This window comes from Phymastichus coffea, unplaced genomic scaffold (assembly GCF_024137745.1).
Source record: "Phymastichus coffea isolate CEN01 unplaced genomic scaffold, Cenicafe_Pcof_1.1 PCOF00052, whole genome shotgun sequence".
Lineage (NCBI taxonomy): Eukaryota > Metazoa > Arthropoda > Insecta > Hymenoptera > Eulophidae > Phymastichus > Phymastichus coffea.
The window spans coordinates 1,435,822-1,450,901 of NW_026706863.1; the positions used below are offsets into that span (position 1 = coordinate 1,435,822).

At 34.6% G+C, this 15,080-nt stretch overlaps 1 protein-coding gene across 3 annotated transcripts in view; it reads right to left on the reverse strand.

Annotated features, from left to right (window-relative positions):
• Positions 1-47: 47 nt before the first annotated feature.
• Positions 48-15,080, reverse strand: part of LOC131665566 (scavenger receptor class B member 1) — a 46,957-nt gene continuing 31,924 nt past the window's right edge. For all 3 annotated transcript variants that reach the window (XM_058937529.1, XM_058937531.1, XM_058937528.1), the window contains exons 3-10: positions 10,543-10,634; positions 9,586-9,746; positions 4,747-4,885; positions 4,144-4,347; positions 3,921-4,065; positions 3,327-3,581; positions 2,781-2,899; positions 48-2,647 (exon numbers count right to left, since the gene is read on the reverse strand). In XM_058937529.1, coding sequence (XP_058793512.1) covers positions 2,174-2,647; positions 2,781-2,899; positions 3,327-3,581; positions 3,921-4,065; positions 4,144-4,347; positions 4,747-4,885; positions 9,586-9,746; positions 10,543-10,634 — 1,589 coding nt within the window. In that variant the 3' untranslated portion in view covers positions 48-2,173. The remainder of the gene's footprint in view (positions 2,648-2,780; positions 2,900-3,326; positions 3,582-3,920; positions 4,066-4,143; positions 4,348-4,746; positions 4,886-9,585; positions 9,747-10,542; positions 10,635-15,080) is intronic.

The following is a 15,080-nucleotide window of genomic DNA, read 5'->3' on the forward strand; positions in this document are numbered from 1 at the left end:
AACTGACAAACTTTGGGTAATCATTATATTCATCAAATAGAGATTCCATTCAGAACAATATTTTATTCAAAACAATCATCTTTTTTCATAAAAATACATAATATTGAAAAATAAAATTAATGACTACATAAAATCGATCGCATTATTAAATTTTATATTGAGATACCCGTTAAATATTCGCATTGTAAAACTAAATGTAAAACTTGAATAAAAAAATTTTTTTTTACACCACAACTTATTTTATAAAAAAATGCTTGTTAATTACACGGTAATGAAATCGATTTTACATTTTTATTATCGTACAAACTTTTAACACTGGGTAAAAGGTGAAGAAATTGTATCTAAATAAGTGATAAATACCACTCAATACCGCAGCTAAGATGGCACTCGTGGCAGCGCAAGAAAATCCCTTTTACTTTTATTGTTCTTTTTTATTTCCACAGCCATAGCACGTGTTTTCAGCAATATTTTTATCTTTATAACTGCAATAGATCATATTTTCAAGGGCATTTATAATTCACCTTATATTCTAAAATAATATATATTTATAATATTGACTTTTGATCCAAAGAATGTGTCTAATTTTGTTTTAAAAGTGTGGTTTTTCAGACACTATTCGCATATTATTAATTTGTCGAAGAATTATGTACTATAATTATTCTTGATTAGTTTGAAAATATTTACATATTTTATATTCATTTCAGAAACGCGAAACAGAATTTTTTTTTATCTGTATACTATGTTACTCAACTCATTACAAATAACTATTTATTGATATATTTACAAGTTACAAAAAAACTATTTTGTTTCGCATTTCAAAAATGAAGAGAATTAAAGTGACTTTGACTCACAACTATCTTTATATGTCTATAAAGTATTTAGCAGGAATGAATATTGTTTCCTACGATTTTTTATTCCATGACATAGTTCAAATAAATCATTTTATAATTAAGCATATTGTTGTAATCATTGTAAAAATAGACCAAATTCTTATCGAGAAAATTTCGTTATATATTAACATTGGTAATGTTTTTACATTTTGTTTTTTCACTGTTTTTCAAATATTTTATAGAACTAGTATTCTGCATCAAATTTATTTCAAAAACCCTTGACGAAACTTCCAAATCCAAACTTCTAAAATAAAAACTCAATTTGAAGGTACTAAGAGTTATGAAGATTATTATTTCAACTTCTTTAGACTGAGGCTGAACAGTCAACTCGTAATATTATAATAGATTGCAAACACTTTGTAATATTAAATTTTTATTTAATGCTGCGCAAATCTAGTATTTTCTTTGAAATTCTTGTGTGCATGATTGATTGTAATGTTATTGTTCTTGTCACAAATAAATCTTAATTTGAAATTCTTATTAACGCACTGCAAATATTGATACGGAAAAATATTTAGAAATTTTCTCACTTTCTCAAATGTCACAACATGATATTTTTTTCTAGAAGTAAAAAAAAATATGCAAAATTATAGTCATTAAAAAGGTATTTCTTAAGATAAACTATGAATGTAAACGACCGATAACATGGAAAAATATGATATCTCCAAATCAATTTTCTAGGCTAATCATACTAAAATAATATATTATTTTAGTGTTATATACATCATCAATAAAATTGAAAAATAAGTGGCCTTTGGGAACAATTAATTTGGAAAAGAATACTCATAAAAAAATCATGACACAACGAACCACCGGTTAATTCGTGAAATATTTGATCACCTTTAAAAGCAACATACATATGACTCGGTAACTAAGAAAACTAGATAGAAAGATATTTTCTTACTTCTTGGTAGGAATTGATATTTCAACATTAATAAAGCAAAACTTTAAGCTCCAATCGACCCTAAGAAAAAAGGCATACGAATCTAAACAAGAAGTCTGTTTACCATAATCAAAATAAGTTGTATAAAAAGACAACTAACTAAAGTATAATTTCGTAACTCTATAACCCATAGCAAAAAGTCCATTCACTCCCTTAAATTCTCGCAAACTCTAACAAATATCAAACGCAGAGGTATAAAAATAACATTACTAAATAATAATATTAAAAAGGTAATAATGACAATGATAATAAAATTAATAATATCTACAGCTAACAAGGTCGATATTACATCGAACAAAATAATAACAGATAATATTTTGACGATTTTATTGTCACTTTTTTAATAAGCAAAGGCGGGCTCACCGCTCATGAAAGCCTTCATCGCGCTTTTCTTCTCTTCTTCATCAGACTTGTCATCCGTTTGCAATAAAACATACGAATCCCTGGCCATCATAAGTTTATGCTGGCCATTGACAATGAACGAAGAGCCACGACGTATCGTACGCTTACCAAGCTCGATGGCTTCGTGCGCGAGCACAGCGTTACTGTAGGTGCGATAAGTAACCCACAAGAGGCTAGCCAAGCCGACTAGAATAAGACCATAAGTAGTTAGAGGTACGGCAATGTCGGCGAACGTTGTCGCCAGGTAGACCCAACGTTGAATCGATGGTGTTAATTCGTCGACGCCTTCCTCCAGCCACATTATTGGAAATACGATGTCCGTAAAATTCGACACCGCTGTTATTTGGGGCTGGTGCTCAACTTTCAAGTTTAACTGTACACGCACTTTGCCCTCGACTGGAACACCCAATTTCTGCAAAATGCACCTATTCTTAAAACCACTTTATTCCAAAATATATTACACATTTGATAAACGTATTTTCAGAACCAAATCATTCAAGCCTGTCAATAAAACTAAGACAATATCAAAGTGAAAATTAACTTACCGGTTGTATTTTGAAAAAGGTTTCATGCAACTCTGGCATTGGGTTAAGACCATCAACTGCATCTAAGAGCTTTGGATCAGCTTTATAAAAGTGAGGGAAAGATAGGTATACTGGAGCACCTATAACAAAAATTTTTTTAATTAAGAAATACTCTAAATTATATATTTTCAAAATGAATAGTTAAAGAGTATTTCGATGTAAGATGTAACGATATTAACCGGCGATAATAAATTGATCAAGCATTGAGTTCCTTATAAAAATAACAAATATTTCTTATACGTCAGTGGAATGTTTTGGTCACGCCTAGCTGAAAATCTTCCATCGAGGTGCCTTGTCATACAATGAATTATAAAACTAAACCGCAGTGTCTCTTAACAAATGAAAAAAAATTCGGCATGATTCATTATCACAATATTCCATTGAAACTTTACGCACGAGCGTAAAGTTAAAAAAAAAATATGAAGGAGGATCAATTTTTTCACAACTGAATAATTCAACATTAGTGTTTATTTTAAGTCTTATGTGCTTTTAAAATCCGATACTTACTGTACTGGCAGGGGCTAATATTTTGGAGACCCCGTGGTGGACAGCTCTTCGGATTATCGGGGCAGAAACATTCATTATCAGGCGTCTCATCACTCGGCGGGTCAAACACCGTATCTGTAGGTGTGTATAGATCGGCCTTGACGCCTGATTTAGACGTTGGTCCACGATATTTTAGAGGTAGTATTCGACATAGGTCCTTATCATAAACTGTTACTATGTCTTCACCCGTCTGATCTCGTGGAGGGAAAAATGAACCTGTTGATGGAAAGTTTAATTTTTAATATGCAATTTTTTTTTATCTCCAATGTTTTTGAAATTGCAGCATCCTTAAGCACCAAAAAACTAACTAAATCTTTATATTTCGCCACAATATAAAGAAAGTCAACATTATTTTTCATATATCGTTTACAAAAAATAAGTAGGTTCAGTCTACTGATCATTCGCTCGTAGACTGACGAAAAATTTAAAGTTTACGGAAGTAGATAATAAGTAGTTTCACTCTGTAGCATAGTACGTACTTTAACAACTTATGTTTTCGTTTATACACTGAATAAAGAACAAAATAATAACCTGAAAAAAAATTTAAGCTCTTACCTTCGGAGGCACGTATGGAATTACACGGCGCGTCCGGCCAATATGGTAATCGATCGAGTCCATTTAGTCTATTGATTAAACCAAATTCTCGCATGTCCGTGTGACCGGTGAATATCGTTGATACTTCGTCGAGTGTACCATTTCGCTGCAAAAAGAAGAAAAAAAATCGTTATGCAAGTCAAGATAATAAATTGATTTCAAAAGATTATATTGTCATACTCACACCAAGTAATAAACCCATTTGACTCATAGGCCGTCGACCTTTAGGGAAGAATTGATGCGCTATACTGACTAGAGGATCGTCGTAGCCAAAAACAAGCTCCTGAGCTGTGATTGGCACGAACGGTTTCAAATCCATCCCAGCGATATACATTGAAATGCCCATATTCAGTACGTATGGTAGACTTTTACTTTGCGTCGACAGCGTCTGCAAATGTTGTATTTTTCATACTAAACATAGCGAGCAATTGAATTTTTTTTTCTTTTGTTGCGCGAGCGCTTTCGTTTGGGATTTCGTAAATGTATAATTGCTTGCACGAAAAACGCGTATATCTGCGGTGTCTACGTGACGCAAGGCATTCTGCAACTATTCTAATGTCAGATATAAATTACAATGTTAGGCCTTCGGTCAGACACTGACTTTCACACGTTCAAATTTAGCCTTACGAGAAAAACATACTTTATTTTGGGTGGTCAGTTTATTGATTTTAAATGGCAGTTTTAAGATAACTAATTCATAGAACATATCATATTTAGAAGCTCATGGTCTTTCTAAATATTAAATTAATTAATAAAAGTAATTAATAAAAATTTTCAGCTATCTTACTAGAAGTGGAATGTTTGGAACAAGGACTCGAAGATCCCCATCCTTGGACATCTCCGGAACAAAATTGAGAATTTTTTTATGTTGATAAGTCACCGTTCCATTATCATGAAAAACGATGTTTACTTTTTCCATATCCTCCCTGTTGGCATATAATAGAACGATAAAATAAAATTATGTGCTTATACACTAAAAAACATAATAAAATTCCAAATACGAAAAATGTATAATAGTGATGATTGGTTTACGATCAGTTGTGCTAACATTTTTTTATAGACATATGGAAATGAACCTATAGTTTATTACTGGTTCCACAAATAAATATTTTGATTTGAAACACGATTTTATTAACTCATTGCGGAATTATCTAATGCTGGGGGGTATTATTATATTTACAATAACATACATCATAAATACATTGTTATTGAGCAATTTTTTATTTTGATACAATTAACACAACATGCCATCAAACGGTAATTTTTCATAGCATTTTCCTAATCTAGCTAATTAAAAAAAAAGTAAAATAGAAATCACCGTAGCATAAAATCCAAGACACATAGATCACGCACCAGTCGTTCCTCACATGACTGCATCTCCCGCAACAATGTAGCATTGATTTAGACGTGCAAAAAATCATTGCAGCCCCTCTTCAGTTATCTTTTCGTGATCAAATGTGTTCTATACAAAGTGTGTACTTTCACTTTTTATGAAAAAGTCACCGGACAATTTTTCGCGTGTCGACCCTGCATCTATTACTATAATATTTATGCGCTTGGATACAGAGAGACTTTAACGTTACGTAAAGGACGTCCTAGGCTGCGCAAGATTATGCCATATTCGCCATTATGAAAGTCGCGCTTTTCTTTACCGAAGAATCCCTAATATTTCGAAAGTTAAGATAGATGTAGCTGTTCTCATCGATTATTTTAATTTTTAACAATCAAAAATACGGCTCAACAAGTTACGACACAACTTTTGAATAAGTAAAAATCAATATGAAATTTATTAATTTTTGTAATAAAGTAAAGTAAAAGTAACTAATTGTGTTTCATATATGTTGTAAAGATTAATTCGATAATTCGATTTCTCTCTTTTTAATAAAATATCGAATATTTTTAAAAAATGGTCACCGCTGAATTAAATATGAGCTATACCACGCACACGCACCACATAAATGAGGTCGATGAGATACCAATCGATATAAAGATTCAGATTGAGCATAAATCATCGAAAAAAGATATAATTTTATGGTTTTGACTAAATTTCCATTGGAGGGAAAATATTGTCTCCGATACGTCGAAAAAAGAAATGCAAGTCAGCTCGTCTGTAGCGTACCCAGAGCGGCGTAACCGTTCCTTTCTAGAAATTTCAAGTGATGATGCATATGCATGTGTGTCTATGTGTGCAATGACTAGTTAGTCAGTTGTCAGCTATTTTAAAAATTACCGAGTGAATTCTCCGGGCCGTATGTTTAAAGGCTTTTAAAATGCTTTGTTTACTTTTTTTTAATCCCGGAAAAAAATTGTGTTCGTGACATCGTCTAGTTATCGAATATTATTTTAAAATGAAATAAATGATCAAACCTTCTTAAACTCTATAAATAATTTCTCATTTGATTATAATAAGATAGTATACGTTCAGGGTTAGATTGATACAGAAGTGTCAAAATATCAGCAGTGTCACATGCTATAGAATCGTCCTCTACCCGTAGCAAATCCGAAGTTCAATGTCGCACCCTCAGTCAAAAAACACGAGTCATTGTCCATGTTCGACGTAATATCGCAAACGTAATACAACGCTAGTGTAGCTTCCGCGGAAAGCGAAAGTGATTAGCAGATATCATTGCGCGGGGCGAACATACGATATGCTGAGTGCATAAGGTTGCGAGAGGCTGTTGCACTACAAGACTTTTTTGGCATTTCATGAGAAAAATAGAATTCATGGCCAATGAATTGAAATGTATACGTGTATGTATGTAGCTTTGTCGCAATTTCTTATTAAATTTGAAACATCGTCCTTATATTTATTTTGCGAGAGATTGGCAGTAAACAAATCGCGAAAATTCGTTGGTGAAAATTTACGTTACTATAATTAAATAGAAGTTAAAAGGTATTAATGATCGAGGTGATTTTATTTGAATTCAACTATTGCTGGCGCATAAATTTCTCAAAGATTACGTACTGTTTTCCTTTTTCCCTTTTTATTTAACGCTAAAAATTAAAGATTACAATTCTTAAACTTAAGATACTCGCATAATGATTTAGAATACTCACGTGCGTAACATATGAATATCATAGTTTGGTTGATATTCATCGATAGTGAGAAAGAATAACACACGAAAGAAAGTGAGAACGCACACACGAGAGTCGCGAGTTGTACTCACGTGCACAATGTGTACACATACTTACGCTCACACACAGAATAGAGACAAGTAGAGTGAACTCTTGAGGTAAAGAAGTTTTAGAGAGATAAACACGTCGCGTCGATTGTGTAATTGCTCAGCGAGACGGCTTTAGCAGTATAATTGAAGACGACGGATTTATCGATGCAGGACTGTTGGGGAAGAGAAAAACGAGAAGAATAAGAAGCAAGATAATTGAGGAAAATGCGCGAGTAACTGTCGTTCACACCTTTGTCTTGTCTCTCACAGTTATTCAATGTAGACGCGAAATTATATGTGAGATGAATTTTAAAGTGATCATTTTCAAAAAATTGTTTAAAACGTCACGTTGCGCTTGAATAATTTTAATGATCAAAGCCGGTAGTTCTTGAAATAGAAAGATCATTCAGTTAAGTACGTATATAATTGAAGATTATGCTTACCGCACATAATAATGAATTGTACTTTAAGTTTGAATGATCAAAAATCGTTACAATGTTAAAAAAGTAAAAATAATTATTGCAATTTTATAGAAAAATAAGATTCAAAAGTGGTCAAGGCGCAAGTCAATAACCTAGCACTTTGGAGATAGTTCGTTTCAATCTTCCAAAAATTGATTTTTCCAACGTAATTTACATGTGTGAATCCAATTAACTTAATGTATCATTCAACTAATCAGAAAAGTAAATAACACTTTCAAAGGCGACTATTAAATTTGAATATGTCACATATTTTACAGAAATGTGAATTTAAAGAAAAATCTAATAAAAAAAATACAACACCTCAAATGATAAAAATCAAATTATTCACCGTAGCGAAGGGTAAATCGTGAAATTCGACTAAGAGTATTTCCATTAAGTGCACAAACAATTTTTTCTAAATGTCGCAAAATATAAATTAAAAAATTCAACTAAAGTAATATCTCTGTCTGACAATGACTTTTTATAGAATCGTAAAATAACTCAACAAACGTATCGCTAAAACACAAGTGTATAATCGTGAAGTTGAAAGCTCGCCGATGTAAATTTACTTCGTCAATTAATTGTTGATCGCAAAACAAAAAATAACACGTCAGTAGTCGGCCTTGATGTAACCCCCAAGTTTTTTTTGATCCCACGAACTTTCCTCGGTTACCTTGCGATGTGAACGTAGTTAATAATTGAAAGACAATAAGGTTAACGTCCGATCCTTTCTTTCAAGACATACACTTCCTTGTTATAGCTATATACACCTGCCCGCCAAAGAATTTTGTTGGTTGTTCGCAAGGTTAAGGGGATTTACCTATCAAGGATAAGAATTTTTCCATCATAAGGTTGCGGCTTCAATTTTTCACCTTTTGTTTAAGAAATATAATTTATCGCTGTTTGCTGGTGATGAAAAATAGGTACAATCTTTTGACTAACAGTAGTCGATTAATTTACATCAAAAGTTGCGTGTATGCAAAATACAACTAAAGTCAGTCTTAAAAAAAATGCTATGCTTAACGTACCCACGCGAAAAAGATTAGTAAAAGTGTCACGAAATCAGCATTTAACTTTCCAGCGATTGTTATCATCCCTACAGTAGATACGTAAACATAACTCAATAAACTTGAGATTCTAACCACACGACGATTAGACTTGATAAGGATTAATCTTTATATTTATCTCTCTTGTCCCGCAGAAAGTCAAGCATTCGGATCTAATACGCGAATTACGCTTGTTACAGGCTAGAAATCTCATTACGCGGTTAGAGCTCAGCTCGACTTGCGAGAGATGAATGGACCGGACTCGTTTCCCGCTGAAGTGCGCACGCCTCGTATAGAAATCGACCTGAATCGCCAATAGGACGCGCTCGCGAGCTGTGTATCACTTCTCGTTTGCCACCAAACGGAAATATAGACAATGAAGCTCACCCAGCAAGTGTGCCATCATTCTTCTTTTCGATTTCTAGAACTAACGATTTGTTTGCCCAGCTGATGAGGACGTACGATCGGTTTGTATATTGTGTTCGCTTTCACCTTAGATGCATTGCGAATTGGACGGGGACTAATTGCCGCGCGCGGGTAGCTACAAGTTATTTGTATCTTGTTTTAAATTTACATTGCGTACGCAGGGTTAACGTGAGGATTCAATCTTGTAGTGAATTGTTTGGAATTATTTATCTATTGACAGAAGTATGTTGTACTGCTTTACGATCGTTTTGACTTTCGTAAGTAATCAGGTTTAATCTGTGTTTGTTACACATTTATGTTATAGTGGCAATTTATCCCGAAGTCACTTTTCATTTAAATGATAATGAGATTGATTTATAATTTCAACCATGTGTAATTTGCAAGAATTAATTGATGGGCACCTTTTACTGATTTATTAAGTGTACAATAGTTAATAAAAAATAGTAAATGTATCCAACGTGCTGCTCAGTAAACAATGTACGGTACTTGGTATTCGGACAAATAAAATGAAAAATAAACAAGAACTTACCTATAGACAAAAGGACCAACTTCCTGCAACTTGGGTTTCTCTTGGAAATTGAGAAAATTCTCGGTATTCGTCACGTTGAATATGTACACTTTGGTGAGACGTACGACACCCGGCTTCTGCCAATATTGAAAGCTGAGCGAGCCGTTCCACAACCTCAATTGCTGTTGTAAAATAATAAAAGCTTTAGATTTTATGGGGCCAAGCTACGTCCGAGACGATTGAATAAGTGGATGAGGTTTTCAGTAGTGCTGCTGTCAACTAATTTATAGACTGGGATAACGCGCACACTGGGTTTACTGAACTCGCGCTGAAAATCCTTATGTTCCGAATTGCGTGCAGATTCAGCGCGCGTTGGCGCCATGTAAAAGCATGCAATATTTATTACGAAGGTACCAACTTTTATTAACTTTAATTACCGAAATTTAATCTTCTACGTGAACGTGCTTTATTGTGTAAAGGTTTATTTTTAAAATATAACAGTCTATGGCGTATCCCAGTAAAAACAAAAGTTTAAATTGGAAAAGAATCGATTATACTTTGGTGGGTACATTAAAAAATTAATAACGGAAACGCACGCTCGACGATTAAGATCAAGCACTTGCCGCTACGCTTTTTTTTTGTTCACAGTAATCACGTTAGCAGGGCATTCAATTAATCCACGAAGGGAAAAAAACAAAGAAAAGAGCTGATTTACGAGCGTAAAATGATGCGTACATGCATGCGAGAGAGCTCTCAGCGTGTAATTTCTCTAGTTTTACAATAGAGCGCCCGACTTCTTTTTCTTGTTTCGCGCGCGCAAACTGCTGTAATCTCAAGTTCACGCCTCGCGTATTTTATCGGTCGGCAGCTGAGTTTTGCTCTCAATTATAATGGCTTTCGAAACGTAATTTCTATCGATAGATGGTAAAGATTAATTTAGGTGTGTGTGTGTGTGTATTATTTGTATGGAATACTTACTCTGAGAATGACATAATCAACCCATGGTATACTGCTTAGTATGATGCCTATTGTGAGGGCAAGCAGTCCAAAAAGTATTACTGCTATTCTACCTGGAATGCGAAAGAAAAAAACCCAGCAATTAAGAATATGCGGTTGCGTGATTTCAATCTAGGAAGTAATTGATAATATTGTTCTTTCCCGCGTGTATTATAGTCTACTATAAGGATTATGTCAGCATCTCCATGCTCCCCATAAGAATAGGATAATCGCCTTGAACGTAATTATGTTACTATTACAAAGTCACTCAGGCAGACATTTTTTTACGTAATCCGCACGTAAAACCGATAGTTATAGTAGCGATAATTTATAACAAACGAGCTTCACTAAAAAATATTCACGTGAATTCCAAGCAACACCTATAAAGCGCGATGTACAGGAAGACTTTCACATCAATTTCCTCGATTCAAGATGCGCACGCGCGCACGCGACTCTTGCTTGGGCAGGTGAAAGGAAATTTTATGATAAGAAGCTCGTAATCGTTAAATAGGACACGCTGCGCTCGCTTGACCGACTTATACCGTATTCGACGACTTCGCGACTCTTTTGCCGCCAATGAATAAAATTGGCACAACTGCACCTCGACCAAACGCCACAATTATACGGATAAAGACGGCTTGCCTTTTTCTTCCGTTTCTTCCTTGCTTCTTGCGCTGTTCACTTGGAGTGTACGCTTAATAAAGATTTTTCAGATGCCAAGAGAATGTCGCTTACTTATCCTGTTGGAGATTTACGGATGGGGAAATATGCATACCGAAATCGCGGTTTCGAACGCGTTATATCAATTAGGGTGAAATAAATTTTGCACTGCTATTTATTTACGGGATCGTCGCTTAACGATGTGAGAAAGAGAGCTGTTTACAATTTTGATATCGCAATGTAGATAATTGTTTAAATTATGAAGTTGTCTTGGAAAATAGCACAAAAATAATGGTGTCACCAAGACAAAAAAAGATCAAACAATCACAGTGTCATTCGCCAAAGGTGTGAAAAATTCAACGATCCGCTCTCACTTGTAGCAACTCTCACGCTATAAAATACAGCCGTATCCACGATCGATACAATCAATAAATTCTAACAACTCGACTATTTAGGACAATTGCCCTTTCAACGGCACTACCAGGTTTGTCCTGGCACAGTGCAACGGGTAGCAAGGTCAGGCGTGTGTGTGTGTGTGTGTATGCGTGTGAACACGATGATTTCGCTCACACTGCACAGCATCCATGCACACGTGTGAGAGTAAGAGTCTGGGTCGTGTGAAAAAGCTATACATGTATTCTCCCATAATATTTCGATTTTATTGCAGATTTCGCTTGTCGATGAATGTTTGAATTTTCGTTTTTTTTTTTTATGATAAATTTTATTGGCTTGAGTGTTATTTGCATATACGCGCACTGTGCTAGTTTGATGGAATTGATGAGCAAAACTTTTACACAGTTCAGCATCTGTATTCATTCAATATCTGATTTCTACATATATATTTAAAAGAAAAATTCGTAAAAATAACACGAGGAAAGCATATATGATGAGTTCAAAGTTGTCAATTGACGTCCGCTTTTTTCGGAAGCACCATTATCCACACGTCGAGTATTCCTGAGGAATTTCCAAATAAGTGCGTCAGACACACTGACACTCAGAACCTTAAATATTTGATATGAAAATACTTTAATTTTCGAATTATGCATAGCACTATGCAAGGAAAATATATTTATTATATTTTTTCGCTATCGTAATACATTAATTCACGAGCATAAGTTTGGGTAACGAGAAATAAAAAAAAGTTGATTACGCTAACTTGGCGATAAAAAAATGAAGGAATTACAAATGTAACGTAAGAGCATTTCCCTCAAACGCTTACATGTGTACGGCTAACGAGAATAATCCTGTCTCAGAGCTGTAAATTAAAGCTTGATTTTCTTTCACCCGTAAACACAGTTGCTTATTAGAGGATGGGGTTGACGCGAATATAATGAGCGTTTTAAAGAATCGTTAACGTCTTGCTCAAACATTAAAGTCAATCATTGCTGTGACTAGTTGTTTCAAGGATAATACCGTCTTACATGATTTTGCGAGCCTGATTCCAACGTAAAATTCATTTTTTTTCATGTATGTAATGAGTATTCATGACGTACGGTGACATACAAAAAACAACAGCTTGTGAACATTCTACTGTTAGAAATAAAACGTTTCTTATTTCTCAGTGTCACATTTTTTTTCAAGAGCTGAGCAGAGTTTAATTTGAGACTCGAAGGTGGGCAGTTAAAATGTTTTTCTGTTGTTATCGTAAGAGTTAATGAAAATTATTCCACACTTATCAATGTTGTCGCGTCGCTTGTGCTTGATCAATAGGTAAACAATTTGTCGTTTTTTCTTCCGGCGCAAGGAGAAGAAAAAGTATCCTCGAGCATATTAACACACTGTGCTCATTTGAATTTACATCCATCATGAAGTAATATGTACTTTCCTACTTGCTTGTTTGCCTGGCAAAATCCTATGTAATATAAAGTGCGATTACCGCCAAATTAGACCAAAAGCAAATCGTAAAATACATTAACGCGGCTGACTTCTTGATTTCATAACAATTAATTTCTTCGTGATATGCTTTCACTAATTGGATTCAATTTCTGAAGGACGTAATACTTTCTTGTGTAGATATCAAACATCAAAATAATATTTTTTCCCATCCCTCGTTGAATATGATTTTAGGTAAAGTTATGCGGAACGGTCTGCACTTAACAAAAGTTTTTAGACGTTTCCGATTTTTGGACCATGCGAGTACGCGTGTACAGGTATGTGTTTGCGAGAGAGTTGTCCTGGGAAAGTCATTCCGAGGAAAACGTAACGCTCGCACGTGAAAAACCGCGTAACAAGTTACGCTACTGCAGAAAGAGAGAGAGAGAGAGAGAGAGAGAGAGAGAGAGAGAAAGAGAGAAAGAGAGAGATCGATGTAATATCCATTAGTTCATAGGATTCATAGATTATTTTGTAGACTTGCATTTTTCATGATACTCTATGTGACTTTTAGCAATTGGAATTTTCTTCGAGAGTTTTGTCTATAATTATTAGGTTACTGATTTAACACCTTTCACTATATTATTTCACGGAGAGAATTTTTAAATAAGCCTCAATTTAGACCGTGAGTTACTTTTTCAATATCACTGAAAGGCTTTTCATATAAATATACAATTAGAATTTCATTCCAAAGAGATGTTTATTCGAATAATGATGGCGATACTGTCATGTTTAAATTTCTCTTTGATTTTGTTCTTCTTCTTCTTTTACTGACGTTACCCGAGCTATCAAATACTTTCCAATATTTTACGTTCCCAATGCAATTTGTGTTAACTATCATGGTTCAAGCATCAGGTAAAAATAAAATTCTATTAATTATTGTTTGAAAGCGCGCGTGAGGATTCGGTAAATTTAACAGAATAACACTACGTGCGTGAATGCATATACTTTTTGAAGGTGAAGCGAACTGCAACATTATCTGCATAAGAATCTTCTTTTATTTATTTTTTTTTCATCGTATTATTGTCTCGATGGCTGTATTAAAAAACAATTAAAAATAAATATTTCCCAAAATTACAAAACTTTCTCCGAAACGTAAAGTTAGTATTAATAAATATCTTAGATTCTGATTGACCAATATCCAAAAGCAAGGTAGTCGCAGATTCAAAGAAAATGCAAATACCTCGGAGTTGTCGCATTGCGCAAAGCTTCGGTATATGAACACCTCATGTCAAAGTCCGAAATTCCCCAGACAGGCGGAAAAATTTGTATTCGTTCGTGAAAGGCATCAAGGTCACGTGATCCGAGAGCGCGGCGTCATGGCCCTGACTTCGATCTAACTGTGAAACTGCCTGTTGTGGTCCAAAGTTCAGTCGTCGTCGTCGTTGTGGGGCGTAAACCTTCATATTTTTACTTTATTGACGCCATAATAAGACAAGGTCGAGCAACAGGTGACGATGATGATGCACCTCTTATATACGGCTGACGAAAGTTTTCAAGTGTGCGTAAACGAAACAGGGTAAACTTGTCCTTTTATGAGGTCACAAAATACTTTCCTTTTTCATCATGGACTTTTGCATTCCTCGCGAATGCAAAAATGTTTTACTGAATGCTTTCTTTCCAGAAATAAATGTATATGTGTGTACGTCCGTGCGTGCGTGCGTGCGTGCATGCGTACGTGCGTGCGTGCGTGCGTGCGTGCGTGCGTGTATATGTGTAAAAAGCGGGAAATAGAGAGAGACAGACAGAAATGATCGGCAAAATCCCCGCCTTTTATTTAGAAACTACAAGTCCTACTGCGCTACTTTGATGCGTGTGCGTCGATTTCACGCACAACCGGAGCCGTCACTTTTGTGCGTGATCATCAGAAGACAAAAACGTCAGTACGCATGAATGCAGATTTTTATCTTCCACAAAAGCTGTACAAAAACTCGAAATTACTGTTAGAGCTTATATATTGCCGATTTACATGTCACGTTAAAAGTAAA